Source organism: Saccostrea cucullata, unplaced genomic scaffold (assembly GCF_032062105.1).
Source record: "Saccostrea cucullata isolate Sc308-1 unplaced genomic scaffold, CSIRO_AGI_Scuc_v1 ctg9324, whole genome shotgun sequence".
NCBI lineage: Eukaryota > Metazoa > Mollusca > Bivalvia > Ostreida > Ostreidae > Saccostrea > Saccostrea cuccullata.
Genome location: NW_026925635.1, coordinates 766 through 17,017, shown reverse-complemented (window position 1 = coordinate 17,017; position 16,252 = coordinate 766). Strand labels below are relative to the sequence as shown.

At 31.5% G+C, this 16,252-nt stretch overlaps 1 protein-coding gene and 1 long non-coding RNA gene across 2 annotated transcripts; one reads left to right on the top strand and one right to left on the bottom strand.

Moving 5' to 3' along the window:
• Positions 1-563: 563 nt before the first annotated feature.
• Positions 564-3,208, bottom strand: LOC134269402 (uncharacterized). Its single transcript, XR_009992574.1, has 2 exons — positions 3,158-3,208; positions 564-883 (listed from the first exon to the last, which is right to left on the bottom strand). It is a non-coding gene; the product is annotated as an uncharacterized LOC134269402 (long non-coding RNA).
• Positions 3,209-4,857: 1,649 nt separating this feature from the next.
• LOC134269401 (heat shock 70 kDa protein 12A-like) lies at positions 4,858-15,383 on the top strand. Its single transcript, XM_062751591.1, has 6 exons — positions 4,858-4,872; positions 5,111-5,416; positions 12,065-12,286; positions 13,552-13,633; positions 13,994-14,146; positions 14,287-15,383. The coding sequence occupies exons 1-6, from the start codon at positions 4,858-4,860 to the stop codon at positions 15,381-15,383; spliced, it is 1,875 nt and encodes a 624-aa protein (XP_062607575.1).
• The last annotated feature ends 869 nt before the right edge of the window (positions 15,384-16,252 follow it).

Here is a 16,252-nt window from a genome sequence, read left to right as displayed (position 1 = left end):
AGATGGAATTTCTTACTTTAAAATTGCATATTTTAGATTTGTACGGCCAAGAAGAAGTCATTAACCGTCTTTGCATTGAAACCTGTACGAAAATTTACGCCCTGATTCCAGGCGGAATTCAGAAGACGGAATCCGCCTATCATCTATAAGGAACTTAATAAGACTATTAGACGGAGTCCGGGTGGAGTCAGGGCGTAATAGGGCTCGAAATATTTAAATGAGTTAAGGCGTATTCCACCTTTCCTAATATGGATTACCTCCAAGGCGGAATCCGCCTTACCTGCAAGGCGCATTCCGCCTTACTTGCAACACGTATTCCGCCTAACCTACTAGGCGTATTCCACCTGACCTGCAAGGCGTATTCCGCCTTACTTACAATAGGCGTATTCCGCCTAACCTGTAAGGCATATTCCGCCTAACTTCAGGTAGGTGTATTCTGCCTTACTAGCAAGGGGTATTCCACCTAAAGGTTAAAGGGATTTTGCATTAATGTTTACATAATCTACATGTCCTTATCACAGTGTATCAGATCTTTTACAAACTTAACAATAAAAAAAATTAAATTATACAAATCATATATCATTTATTTTTTCGTTCTTTAAAATTCAATGACTACAAAACATGTTTACATTTGAAAATGTCCTGCCTTGCCTTCACAAGAAATTAAAAATTAAAAGATAAAAAACATTGTACCAAAACTTGATTGAACAATTAGCTGTAAATTTACAACTAGTTGAATATTTTCACAAAATTCTTTCTGTCTGTAAGGAAATAGTGTGTCATTTTTATAGTTCTCCTTCCTAAGTTGTCAGTGGTATAACTTAGCTATCTTTCCCATGATTCCAGCTTTCTTTGCCATTCTTCACACAACACATGATGAAGTCTGTAAAGAAAATACCAAACTGATATGAATTTGTCATTTTCAAAAAACTCTTCAACATTTCTCAATAAAATGACTCTTTTATAAAGAATGAATCCTCTAAACACTGCAATCTTGCCCCTTTTTACATGCAGAATTTTACCCTTTTAAATAAGAAAATTGTTATCTTATAGCTAGAGTCTTCAAGTAGAGTCTGTATAGATACTAATAAAGGATTGTTTAGGAAAGAGACTTTCAATATATACATGATATCGATTAAATAAAGTCGCATATTTCACTGTAAAACTTCGCCATTACGGCTATGTAGGTCATTTTAGAACAAGTATTTGAATGAGAAGGCGGGGCGTCTATCAAGCGTGCGATTTGTTTGAATACATTAGAGTGTGTTCGAATTGTACTTAGTTTTATGATGAAGTGACACCTAAAACCTCTTATTTAGTGCTAGAGACCCACCAAATATAAATACCCTTTTTTTAATTTGTCAGACTTAACTTCGTTTTTTTTTCTGTTTAACTTACGAGTCATATTTGAAATGATTTATTAGAAATTCGTCAAATTATTTATATATAAAGAAACACAATTATTTTGAATAGAACGTATAATGCAGAATATATACACTTTTTTCATACTTTAAAACTTCATTTTTATAGAGATAATAATTAACCCATTAAAGCTTATGATTAATACATTAAAGCTCATTACATTTACATGAACAACTATTTCATAGCATGTGCATATATGATTTTGCGAAATTCGTGTGCTACACAAAATACGGTTGAAATATGATATATATAAATTTCACTCTGTGTATAAAAAATAAAATCGCAAGAAAGTGAAAATTAAACGTCAGTTTAACGTCAATATTATCGTTGCTGGATATATAAAAAAAACATCAGTGTTAGACAAGAGTACTTTGTACAGTCCAGATTGCATTGTTTAAAAAAAAATTACGCCCTTCATCATTCGATTTTTTGTTACTAATATTTAATTGTTGTTATATTTTGTGCCGATGTAAAAAGTTGTAACATGTCGTCAGAAGTAACCCGGAATTTCCCTCTGTTCAATTAGGGGTGCATTTTGTGCAATGCGTTCGTCCAGTGACTTTTCATCCGATATATATATAAGCCTTATTAACGTCTCATACTTCAATTTCTTTTCCGTAAGGTTTCTTAAATTGGAAGTACGCTTTTGTAACAAATGGTTTATTTTCTAAAGATATGTTAAATTAGTATTTTTTTTTCAAATAACGATCTATAAAATTAACGAAAAACTGAGAGAAAAATATTTAATATCTTCTAAGGTTTAATGAACGTACCACTGATGTGATAAGTACATGTACTTAGGAACAAATATACCCACAGTATTTTTTTTTAAAATTCTATATTAATGAGGTACAAGTAGTAAGCGCAAGGTTTATGCTACAAGCCTCCAATATATATTGATAAATGCCGAAAAAACAATCAAACAAAATCAACTGAAATATCGTTATAATAACAAATAAATAAAAAAAATGTGAATATGTCCTGAATATACCGGCATAAAAATTTACAAATTTAAAAGAGTACTTTAAATTAGTCTAATTATACCAATTTGAAAATGATTTGACCATCGATAGCTCGCAACAATGGACACGAAGTCGCATTGATCTGCTCAAAGCATGAAAAGTGAATAGATTTGAGTCACGTGTTCAATGCTTTGTTATTCATGAGGTCAAAGGCGGATTGAATTTGTAAACAAGGTGCCTTTACTATAGGGACAGGTACCCGAGATTTTGCACCTTTTGGGAAAATAACATGTGAGCGCACGACTGTTTCAATTTCTTTCATGAATTAAAATTACAAGTATAACTCTTTACATTGACCGTATTTATTACAACTTGAAAGATCAATGCGCTCATATAAAAAATGGGCTGGCAAAGTGGGGGTGTGGCCTAAAGTCTATGAGAAATAGATGTAAACAACGTACCCCTGCTATATTAATCAGATAAATACCCAATTACAGTGCAAGGAAGTGAAAATTGAAAATGAAATTTATAAACTACAATGTTTGATGGAAAGATTGAGACAAAAATATGTAGAAAATGTTTAAACTTATTTTTTGTAAATTATCGGGGGGCCAAATTTGGACGTTTAAACGATTCATTCTTCTGTTCTGTATTACAGATCATTCAGGATGCAAACATTCTTATGTGATTTTTCTCAACACTAAAACTTACCTAATATAAGAATAATTTTCATATATGTCTATCAGTTGTCTGATATCTTCATGTATTCTTACCTCTCATAATCTGCTGTAGCGGTCAGCCGGTTATGTCCATAGATAAACTGAGATGGACGGTGGCTCCTGGCCTTCATCCTGACTTGCTGCAGTTGCCGCTATCCTCATTTTACCTTTATCAGCCATAATCGCTGAGTACTTGTACAGCTCAAAGTGCTGAAATGTATAATACTGCAATCAGTGCACTGCAGAAGATCCTAATATTTACTATTTCAATATTAAAGAGGTTTTAATCTCTTATTCAATTATTTCATAATTTTCATACATTTGAAAAAGGTACTAACATAAGACCCCTTTCTACAAATATATTTTTAAATAAACATGTATAATCAAATGATAATAAATAGCTACTCATGAAATATGTAGATCTAACTTATATATATCATATATGAATAATACTCTTATCCATGATTGTTAATTTGTTATGGAATGTATAAATGGTGACTTACAGATCTCAAACCTGACTCTTGATCCAAACTTAGCAGCGAACTACACTTTTAAAAGGGTGTTTATGTAACAATTCCACTAACCGCTGGTTAAAACACTGTGCTTACTCACAAATAACAAAATTTCCAATCGTGATTTTAAAACTGGAAGTAAGTGACGGTCGCTAATTTTAAAGGGAAATCATATTTCCAGAAAACACATTAAAATAAGAAAAGGACATGTTACTTAATAATTGAACAATGAATCAATTTAGTTTTGTTCCTATCTTTTATCTCTGCACTTTTAAAAATTTTACTCCAAAAGGAAACACTCATAATATTGAGAAAATTTGCAATTGGGGGGGGGGGGGTGTGAGGCTACCCTACATTTGGCAATAAGAAATGGCGCCTGAAATTTTATGCGCATTTTTTTTAAAGATCTGGGTTAGTGGAGAGTGTATTGTGAATACATGGGACCTCAATGCTATTGGAATTAATTAACAGAGTAATGGTGAAGTCCAAATTTTGGCTGTACGAAATTAAAAAGAAAGAGAGAGAGGGAAAAAGAAAGAACAAAACAAAACACGGCTTAAAATTTAACTTACCGTTGTTTTCCACATTTATTCCTGAACCGAGGTGCTTCCCTGTCCATTTAGCACATGATGTTCACTGCCGAGCATAATTTGCTTCACTTCAAACTCAGTAGAATAACACTAAAAGTTGTCACTCTTTTTTCCCAAAAACACATAACGAATGAACAATCATCTTCTTAGTAATAATTTACGGGCATACATCTTCCCTAAGTTCCTTTTTAACTGAATGAAATATAAAGATTCATCAACCAAATTGACAACAGTCATGATCATCACTTTCAAAATCTGCATTCAAACTGACCAGCGCATTCAAAAAGAGGCTCTGGCTGAAAACGCCCGCCCCTGTAGAGGGGGTCAAGCAGGTGCGCATTGGAAACGTATATCTGGTATACAATATGGCAGCAAAAAAACCTTACTCATCAAGGAATCGCAATATTCAATGTTATATAAAGCATAATACTCGAAGTCAAATAAATTGATTAAAAGTTATGTTTGACTATTTTTTACGAATATCTCCCCCATTTGTGCCTTAGGAAAACAGGGTCATCTAGAGGACTAAAACATGTGGTCATAATTTAAACTGTTCACAATCCTAAGATTAATGCAGATTCCGTCTAAGAGCTAAGCCGGAAAACGTCTAACAAAAATACGCCTAGGATTTAAGGTGGAATCCACCTAAGATATGAGGCGGAAAACGGTTAGAGCTTGGACGTTTTCCAGGTCCGTCTTAGGTACGGCTTGGTCCTCCTAGCACTTAACCGGAATCCGTCTCAGTCCGCCCGGACTCCGGCCGGAAAACGGTTAAGAGTTTCGTACGGGAATGTTTTTCTAACGCACAAGTTCCACCGTACACAGATAAAAAAATTAAATCCAAAGTAGGAATTAAAGAAGGAAAAGAAATAGAATGCAAAACAAAATATGGGCGAATCTAATAGGAAAAAAAGTCGAAAGCTGGTCGTATGCTGGTAGCCGCCATCGATTTTGGAACCACGTATTCTGGTTATGCGTACTCATTCAAAGACAACTGGGCAAAAGTTCTTACTAACAACTGGTCGGGAGGGGAACCATTGTCGTACAAGGCTCCCACTGCGCTTTTACTAAATCCTGATAAATCCTTCAAAGCTTTCGGATTTGAGGCAGAAAACTGCTATGCTAATCTGACAACAGAAGAGGATGATACTTGCAAAGATTATTACTTTTTCAAACGGTTCAAATTGATTCTAAAAACAGAACTGGAAGAGGTATGAACAAGCAATAGCTATGACACGCCAAATTCACAAAAATGAGATAAACATAGTTTCACAGTCGATAAACTAAGTTTATTGGTTGTAAACTATAGTTTACGAACTGTAAACTATAGTTAACAACGTTAATCTATATTTTACATCTGTAAACGTTAACTATAGTTTACATCTGTAAACCATAGTTAACGCGATAATCTAAGTTTCACAACCGTAGAACTATGCTTAACACCGAAAACAATCATTTGCGATTGCAAAACATAGATTATCTGATAAATACAAACCGTTAACTATAGTTAACGATCTGTTAAATATAGTTTCACGATTTGTGAAACTATGATTAACAACTCTGAACTATAGTTTACGATTGTAAACTATAGTTTACAAACGTGAATCTATGTTTATCAACAAAACCTACTGTTAACTACGGAAGCGTATTAGTGCCACTTTGACACTTCACTTTTTTTAATTTCTACACTTTAATCTGTAAACTCTACACTTTAATCTGTAAATTTTACACTTTAAAGTGTAAAATTTACACTTTAAAGTGTAAAATTTACACTTTAATCTGTAAATTTTACACTTTAATCTGTAAATTTTACACTGAACACTTTAAAGTGTAAATTTTACACTTTAATCTGTAAATTTACACTTTGATCTGTAAATTTTACACTTTTTTCTGTAAATTTTACACTTTAAAGTGTAAATTTTACACTTTAATCTGTTAATTTTACACTTTAATCTGTAAAATTTACACTTTAATCTGTAAATTTTACACTTTAATCTGTAAATTTTACACTTTAAAGTGTAAATTTTACACTTTAATCTGTAAATTTTACACTTTAAAGTGTAAATTTTACACTTTAATCTGTAAATTTTACACTTCAATCTGTAAATTTTACACTTTAAAGTGTAAATTTTACACTTTAATCTGTAAATTTTACACTTTAATCTGTAAAATTTATACTATAATCTGTAAATTTTACACTTTATTTGTTTATTCACATAGTCAAATAAGCATATTCATACATCTTTAGTAACGCATTTTAAAGCCAACAGACCGTTAATATTGCAAGATAATATTTAATTCTGATTTTCTATTTTACAATAAATGCAAATGATAAGCAAATTAGTATTACTGATACAAGTAAAACTTTTCTTAGAATATAAATGAAGAGCATATCAAACATATGCATGCATGTACATATTCTAGATGAATGTGATATTGATATCAAAGTATGTTTATATTATGTTTCTATTTTGGAACAGCAATGAATTTTTATATATTTTGATTCAATGACGTTTCTTTGATGCTACGTTAAAAAAATGACCGTATTTTTAAAATATTATTTCATCATGACCATAGAACCATATACTTGTAATATCAAACTTAACTGCAAATAAAAAAATCTTTGAGATATTTATTTTTACTGTTAAGTACACTGTTCATATACTAATAAACATGTACGAGTACATGTAAAATAAAAATATGCAAACAATTGTAAACATCACAGTTAAATACTTTTTTCATGTTTCAGAGGTAAAACATCACAAATCGACCATTTGATCATAACTGATAACAGTTTAGGTTGTTTAAAATAAAGTGTAAAATTTACAGATTAAAGTGTAAATTTTACAGATTAAAGTGTAAAATTTACAGATTAAAGTGTAAAATTTACAGATTAAAGTGTAAAATTTACAGATTAAAGTGTAAAATTTATAGATTAAAGAGTAAAATTTACACTTTAAAGTATAAAATTTACAGATTAAAGTGTTAAATTTACAGATTAAAGTATAAAATTTACAGATTAAAGTGTAAAATTTACACTTTAAAGTGTAAATTTTACAGATTAAAGTGTAATTTTACAGATTAAAGTGTAAATTTTACACTTTAAAGTGTAAAATTTACAGATTAAAGTGTAAAATTTACAGATTAAAGTGTAAATTTAACAGATTTTGGTGTAAATTTTACACTTTTAAGTGTAAAATTTACAGATTAAAGGGTAAATTTTACAGATTAAAGTGTAAAATTTACAGATTAAAGTGTACAAATTAAAAAAAAGTGAAGTGTGCAAGTGGCACTAATACGCTTCCGTAGTTAACGCTTTATTCAGACAGATAAACTTAGATTAGCATTCGTAAAGTATAGTTAACGACCGTTAAATATAGTTTCACAGATGAAAACTATACTTAACGAATCGTTAACTATACTTAAAGCTGACATGAATTCTTAAAAACGCAACATTTTCATCTATGTACGACTTGTTTCATACCAATAGCAGTATTCCGCCATATTTCTTTCAGATACCTTGTCTCATTGTAACGATATATACCCCAATGCGCTCGTTACACTTGAATGGTTTTTTGGCTTGGGTATCGACTTGTGCACATCTCCGATGGTAAAGCATATGAGAACACATGAGGTTATCAAGACATTTCAAAACCACAATAAACAACATAATAATCATATTTCTGAATGATTATTGATTTAAATCAAAAGTAAAAAAGAAAAAAAGAAAAAAAAACCGCAAGTTTGGGAGAGAAATTTAGTTGCATGTGTACGTAATTTACAGTGCAGCAATTTTTGCAGAATAAACTTGAAATAAAAAGCAGTAAAATCCGCAAACACATTCCGAAATCATAATCATTTTAATTGAACAAAACAACCAATGTTTTTGATTTGCAGGTCCTATGCAATTGATGCATATCGAGAAAACGCCTCGAACGCTGTAAACGTACTCATACCTGATAATAAGATCACTGCATTGGTTGGAAGATGTGCACAAGTCAAGTTATAAACACCCTGAATTCCATTTATTGAAATATGTATCACAAAAAAGAAATAAACTCCATAAAAGCCCAATAGTAAACACACTGTCACTACTCCGTACAGACTAGCACATCGATACAGTCACTTAGTCCGTGCTGATCAGATTTTGGTCAGGGAAAATATCACAAGTGGAAAGAGAAGTTATTTGGTATTTTGGTATTTGCGCTGCTGAAAGGGGGGGGGGGGTATCATAACTGCTGTTCATAAAGGTATAACTGTAAATTGTCTATATACATGAAGTTCTAATATACATTCTATACAAAGTCATGTATGTAGTCTGCAGTTGGTTTGCGTCGCAAAATTCATTTCAATTATAACTGATTATTTTAGTACTAATCTCAAATCTAAACCAAGTAATTTGATGTACGGTAATTATTTACTTCAAATCTTAAAAGCAATTAACCAGAATACAAATTTTTATGTGTATATCTATACGTTCGTTAATACACACAAGGAGAAAGGCCATTGCCTGTTCAGATTGACATTTAGGCATTTGATTTTTTTTTGGGGGGGGGGGGGCATGCAAAAATAATTGACAGACATTTCTGCCGAATTAATTTTGAGATTCTTTTTTTAAAATGTGTCACTCCGACCACACAGTATGTGCATTTTGAGGGACGTAACTGTTTGAGAGGAACGTAACTGTTTTATAATTATGCTGTTATAGGAAGTCTTTCGAGATTTCAGTATTCCTGCCTGACAGTCTAGCTTTGTTTGTTTTTTATACAAATATAATTTCTGTAGGTGTATTTGGGAGATGATTTTAAAACCAAGGGTAGGAATACTTGAAACCTGGTTGAATACGGATAATTTTTATTTACTCTTTTGTATATTGGACTCCCTCTCTCTCAGTCTCTCTCTGTAACCATCCGGTAGGACAATAATAGGTATAAAATCCTACGCACTTTGTGCTGTACCATTTATTAAGCCTTAGGACATATCAAGGATTTTTTTCAGGCGGGATGTGGAAACTTAATAAATTGAATAATAATTTTACTTTGGACAAGATATTAACCTAAACGCCCAATTTGAAAGAGACACAAGAGGTATCGTGAGCAATGACCTCACTAAATGATACCCCCGCCTCCCATATGGTTATAACGGCAAAGTGCATATATATATATATATATATATATATATATATATATATATATATATATATATATATATATATATATATATATATATATATATATATATATATATATACTGTAAACCAACTTTTATTCGCGTGCGAGAAATTTTCGCGAAGTTCGCGACAACGTCGTCATCGCGAATATTTCTCGCCGCGAACCAGACTTTAAAGTCTCTCTGTCTATTTATAACAGATCAAAAAAGGTCTGATCGCGAAAATTAATCGTCGCCAACTAGTTTACCCCTGGTAAATCGCGAAATAAAGTCGTCGCGAATAAAAGTTGGTTTACAGTATATATATATATATATATATATATATATATATATATATATATATATATATATATATATATATATATATATTGCTATTGTCGGTAAACCCAAACTATGTGTCAGATCAAAAAGTAAATATGAGTTGCAAAATGGTAATATGTAATATATTGTATGTATATTGAGATTCTGTGAAAGTTTCATTCAATTTCACTCAGTGGTACATGTATAAGAGGATTTGCGGATAAGAGATGGGTACCCCAAAGCGTAACAGACATCTACGGACGGACGGACGGACGTACAGACGGACGGACATAACGATTACTATATACGTTTAACGTGAAATATACATCACAGGAATAGGTACATTGGGAACTTTCTCAAATACCTTCTCAAACGTGTCGAATCTGGACCTGGACAACAGACAAGAGAATTTTTAAAAAGCTAATTTTAGGTAGAATGTGGAATTCTCACGGGGAGTTTGCTCTCTCTCTCTTCTTATATGCTTTGGCTAATAATCATTAATTATTGATGTCAAAAAACTTAATTCACTTTAAATTCTATTTTCATTATCATTGTACCACAGAATCAAACTCGTTTATTATACCCCACGCAACAAGTTGCGTGAGGTATGTTTTCGACCCGTCCGTCAGTCAGTCAGTCAGTCACTCCTCTTTTTCTTTTTTTTTGGTCAGCGCAACTCCTCATAAACCAATGCATAGAATTTTGTTAAACTTTGCAGATATTTATAGGAGACAATGTGTAGATTTGCATATCACCAGGAAATTCCGAATCCTTTATTTTTTCGGGAATTTCTGCACTTTTACATTTAGATTTTGGCCATATCTTGAATATAGAGATAAGCAGTTTGTCAGCGCAATTCCTCATAAATCGCTGCGCACAATTTCGTCAAACTTTGCAGATATTTAGGACGCAATGTGTATAGATGTGCATATTACCAGGAAATTACGATTCCTTTATTTTTTTCTGGGAATTTGACTTTTGTGGGTGTGTGGGGTATGTGAATTTGCTCACTTTTTCTTTCATTTTGCATTAAATTATAAATAACTTTAAATCATATTATATTAACTTTAAATCAAATTATATTATCTCTAATAAAGCCAATACACAGTATCTATTTGATAATATTTGATCATAAAGAAATCCGATCTGTTTCAGACGTTTTTCGTAAACTGTTTTTATGAGAGTGTTATGCATGTTTTATTACCCCCCCCCCCCCCTCCTTTCACAGTGAATGATTCGTAATAATGCATGCTTTATTATAAATTTGATGAAGTTAAACCATGTTTTCAAAAATTTTATTTACAACATTTACAGACAAGAGTAATGTTTATTCTTGAAAAAAAAATTATTTGCATTTTCTTCAGTCAACCACGGAGCTTTCAACCTTTGATATTTTCCCTGAACAAATAAAATGATCGGCATGGACCACGTCTGTCCAAGCAGTTTTTACCGTTGAGTTAGCAATGGATTACATGATTTCTGAGATGCATTTTTCAATAAAAGTAAAATAGGATAATTCTTTCCACATGTGCACATCCCTGTAACGATAGCAGTATTCAGGTAAATGTTTTTATCAAGTGTTGCGTTTGACGCGTTTTCTTGACTGACCTGCATGGATTTTTGCTGTACTTGAATGTATTCCGTGTTAGTGTATTTTCTATATTGCAGCAAATGCATTCAAAAATAATTTAATTCTCGGTATAGTTCTAGTTTTTGTTGAAGTTTTACTTTTTCAAACATGTATTGGTCAGTTTATGGACTTCTAAAAACTATGCTATCGGAGATGTGCACATGTCGACAGCCAGGCTAGAAAATCACTCAAGTGAAACAATTGTAAAAGGCTATATATAGCAGGTACAGGTGGCCAAAAATTTTCGATTAAAATATGGCGGAATTGAAGAAATATGGCGGACAAAGGCGTACAGGAATGTAGTAAGTCGTACAAAGATGAAAAATGATGCCTTTTTAAGAGTTCATGTCAGCTTTAACGAATTGTTAACTACATGTATAGTTAACGGTTTGTAAACTATAGTTTACAGTCGATAAACCTAGTTTATCAATTGTGAAACCAGGTTTATCTCATTTTTGTGAATTTGGCGTGCCATAAATAGCACATACTACTGGAGTATGCATTATATACATCTTAATTTTCATTTTACCTTTTTTAATATGAATCCCGTATACAGGTGATGTAGGCATATTGGTGCAAAAGTAAAGGAAATACATAATAGATGTAATGATTCATGAGTCATATATAACTTTTAAAAAATCGTTAAACTTGAATTAAAAAATAATATTTTCAATATTGTTTGTTTTTAATTTTTTTTACTTAGTGACAAGTTAACAAGTAAGAAATAATGTTTACTTATTTTTGTTTTTTATATAAAAAGCGTGTTCACAGAACAACACAATGTAAGGATATACGTGGGAAAACTGTGGATGGAATGTTGGTATTCACGCATTCGATGGAATATTTGAAAAATCATATGCTGAAGGCATTAAACGATTCTCATACACTTGAAATAAAGATCACAGACATCGACTTCGTTATAACAGTGCCAGCAATATGGGACGACACGGCCAAAATGTTTATGAGAGAAGCAACTGAAAAGGTAATTTTATAATATTTCTTTTTTGATGAATATCCCGAATATTGTTTTCTTTGGCCCGGGAAAAAATCCCCTAATGGTAATTACAGCAGTTGATGCAATCAATCTGTATAAAAAGGGCAAAATGGGTTTTTGTAAATTGAACTAAAAGAAAATTTATTTAAGGAAATTAAAGCTATGTGATTTTTGAGTTTTTATCATAATTATTATTTCATTGAATTTTTTTCATTTCATTATTTTTGCAAAATAAAAATCATGTAAATGTATAGAAAAAGGGTTTTTGTTCATAAAATAAGGTGAAAACACAAACTGACATACAATGTAGTTGTAAACACGTGAAGTGATCCTACACGCATACAGTTCCAATATCGTATTTTCTTCATATAGCCTGAAATATACATGTACACATACTTCAGGGATGGGGTAATGGTAATATGTAATGGTAATTGACTGTAATTAATTACAAATTTCGATGTAATTGAAAGTAATGTGTAATTGACCAAATTTTCAATTACAAGTAATGGTAATTTAATTAATTACTTTCTAAAAAGGCATGTAATTCACAATTACTTTTTCAATTACATTCAATTACACTGATTTTAAATAAATGAAAAATAGTCTCCTATCCCTCAATTTCATAAACATTATTTATGAAAGCTAGGTTAATAACTTATATTCTGGACCAAAAATTTTTAATTTCTTGAAAAGAACGTTCCTTTTTATGTAAAATGTTGTTTAAATACAGTGTCCCTTTTCATTTAAAAAAAACAAACTTAAATCAAATTAATCTTTGTAAAGTTTACAAATAAAATTCATATTTTGATTTTTTAATTAATTAATCCATATGAAAATAAGAAGTCCAATGGCTTCTAATCCTTTTGTTGGCCATATCTTCAGCTTGTGTTGGAAGTTATTAACAGGTGCTAATTAGTGTCTTGGGGTCATATACTTATTCCTAAATAAACATTTTTCACACCTTTGACTTTGTCTGTTGGTGTTTTTATACATACTCTTTGACTTTAAATTGTAGTGTGGCACAGAATAAGTCAACTACCCACATTTTGAGGTAAACCTATGATGCTGAAATAAAGAAATATAAAGGGAAATAATTAAAGCATCAAAAGTACATTTAGCAGAAATTAATCACTTATTTATGGGAAAGCTTAAAAATGATTCCAAAATTTAAACACATGAATTAGGTAAAACCATCTGTAAACTTTCTACTAGTCAGTATCTACATGTATGCACTTTTCTCACAAATACCCCAGTGGAAAGAACCTTCATCATGGGAGGAAAATCTTCAAATTAATCGAACAAATATTATGTTAGGGGACACAGTATTTGAAAAATGTATGAAGCTTTTAATAATATTGTATTAAATGTTGTAATGAAAATAATCTCTTATAAATGTAAAGGAATAAACATGACTATCTACTTTTATACATGTATTCTTGAATGTAATTTGTAATTTAATTAATTACATTTGCAAAGTAATTGTAATTTAATTAATTACATTTCAAAATCCATGTAATGGTAATGGTAATTTAATTGAAAATTTTGGGAAAGTAATTGTAATTTAATTAATTACTATCCTATGTGATTGACCCCATCCCTGACATACTTCACATTTTCCTATATCTGTAAATGTTAAAAAGAGATGTTTCCTGTTACATTTATAAATATATATTTTGCAATAACGTTTCACTGTAGGCTGGATACCTGGAAACCAGCTACTATTTGCTTTGGAACCCGAGGCCGCGTCTATTTACTGTCAGCTGATGTATCTGGAACCTCAGAACGATTCCAGCTTTCGTGGAACAGAAACAGACTCTGATGCAAAGTATATGGTCGTGGATCTCGGAGGTACTCAAAAGAATATTATATTATACTCAGTATTCTTTTTTTTTAAAAACTCAGTGGTATGAATAATTGTTATCAAAAAGGGGCAAGATAACAGCTGATTCTTCATTTATTTTCTCTGTCTCTACTATTTTCACATTTAGGTGGAACAGCAGATATCACCTTGCACCAACTTCAGAAGACCGGCACAATCGTGGAATTGACCCCCGCGTCCGGGGGACTATGGGGTGGAACACGTATAGATAAAGCTTTTGAGAGTTTTCTTCTAGATTTATTTTGCAAAACTTCGATGGAAAAATTTCAAACTGAGGATGATGATGCCGAAGATAATTTTGACTTTTGGCAGGGATTTGAGGTCAAGAAAAGAGGATTTAATTTTGACAAGGAGACAAGAAATGTCCATATACGTATTCCAATGGGATTGACAAACTTCGCAAAAAAAGTCCACAGTGAGCGGGATGTCAATAAAATAATAGAAAAATCGAAATTCAAAGGAAAGGAAATCAGATTTGAAGCTGGAAAAATTCACATGCAAACAACAGTAATGAAGAAAATTTTTCAAACAACCGTAGATGATATTGTAAAACACCTTAGAACACTTATCGAAAACGCTGGAAAAGATTTGAGAGTAATGATAATGGTAGGGTTTTTTTCAGAATGTTCTCTTGTTCAAAACTGTGTTCGTCAAACATTTGAAATCAAGGGCAAACGTCGGGTTATAACACCAAATCAATGTGGACTGGCGGTTCTAAAAGGTGCAGTGTATTTCGGACATCATCCGGAATTGATATCGGAGCGCGTAGCAAGATACACGTATGGGATCCAAATATGGCCAAAATTTGTCGAAGGAGAACATAAAGAAGCAAAGCGGGATGTCAGAGGTTCCGAAGACCGGTGTAAAGACGTATTCTTTAAGTTTGTAACCAAGGGAGACCGATTGAAAGCAGGGTTCATTAAAAGTCACATTTTCAGGGCATTGAAATCAGCCGATGGTGACCTTGAATGTGGCATTTTCATCTCAAACAAAGACAATCCTAAATATGTTGACGAGGACGGTTGTGAAAAACTCGGAGTTCTTAAAATTGACGATGAAAGAGGAACAGAGGTCGAGGAGTCTCTGATTTTTGGACATACAGAGCTGCATGCAAAGGCCTGTAACTGCTCAACGAAAAAGGAATGCAGCGTCACTTTCGATTTGCTGTCAGAGAAAATCAAATATCCTTCCAAAACTAAAATCTAGACACAAGGATGTCTGAAAGCTTTCTGTGATACGTTCAACAAGAGTAGAATAAGCATTTAATTCCTTAATTATTATCATTAGATACCGTAAACATTTTAACAATGTAATTACATCAAAATTTTGAATTTTTTAAAAAGTCGTCTTTCCTATGCTTCAAATATATATTTCATTGAATAATACAATAAGGATTGGGCATCAGGCAAGACCTATGTACATGTACAGCCTTTCCTTGTATCACAATCAAGTATTATTCATAAATATTATATTAAAAACAGTTTACAACCTCCTAACTGTATACATATCATTTTTAAAAATACTGTTCCATCTAAAAATAATACAAATATTTAGAAAAAATATATATACATGTATATTTACGTAAAAGGTTATTTGACAAGCAGTGTTCCTAATTTAGTCTCTTGGAAGAATGAATAAATTTTTGTACATATGAAAATATTTTACAATTTGTTTGATAAGAGTATTGACATTTTCCTCTAAACAGAGTGTCCAGTTCAAAAACAACATCAATATCATTACTTTTTTACTAATAAGTTTCTTTCAACATTAAATGATGGACAGTTGATTAAAAAAATGTTCCTAAATGTGCATTAAGATTGCTAGCATTGTATTCCCTTTTTGTTTTATAACGCTCAAAAATTTATTTAATAATTTATTTACAATATTGTAGCCATATATTTATTTTGACATTTTTCTTCTTTACTGTAGTTCTTTGCTCCTCAAATAATTTCTTTCAGTCATTCATATAGGGGTGGATATTATTTTAAGTTTTGATTCCATTGGTTATTACTGCTAACTTACTGTGCAATTATTTGTATATTTAAAGATATACATTTACCATTTTATTACGTATT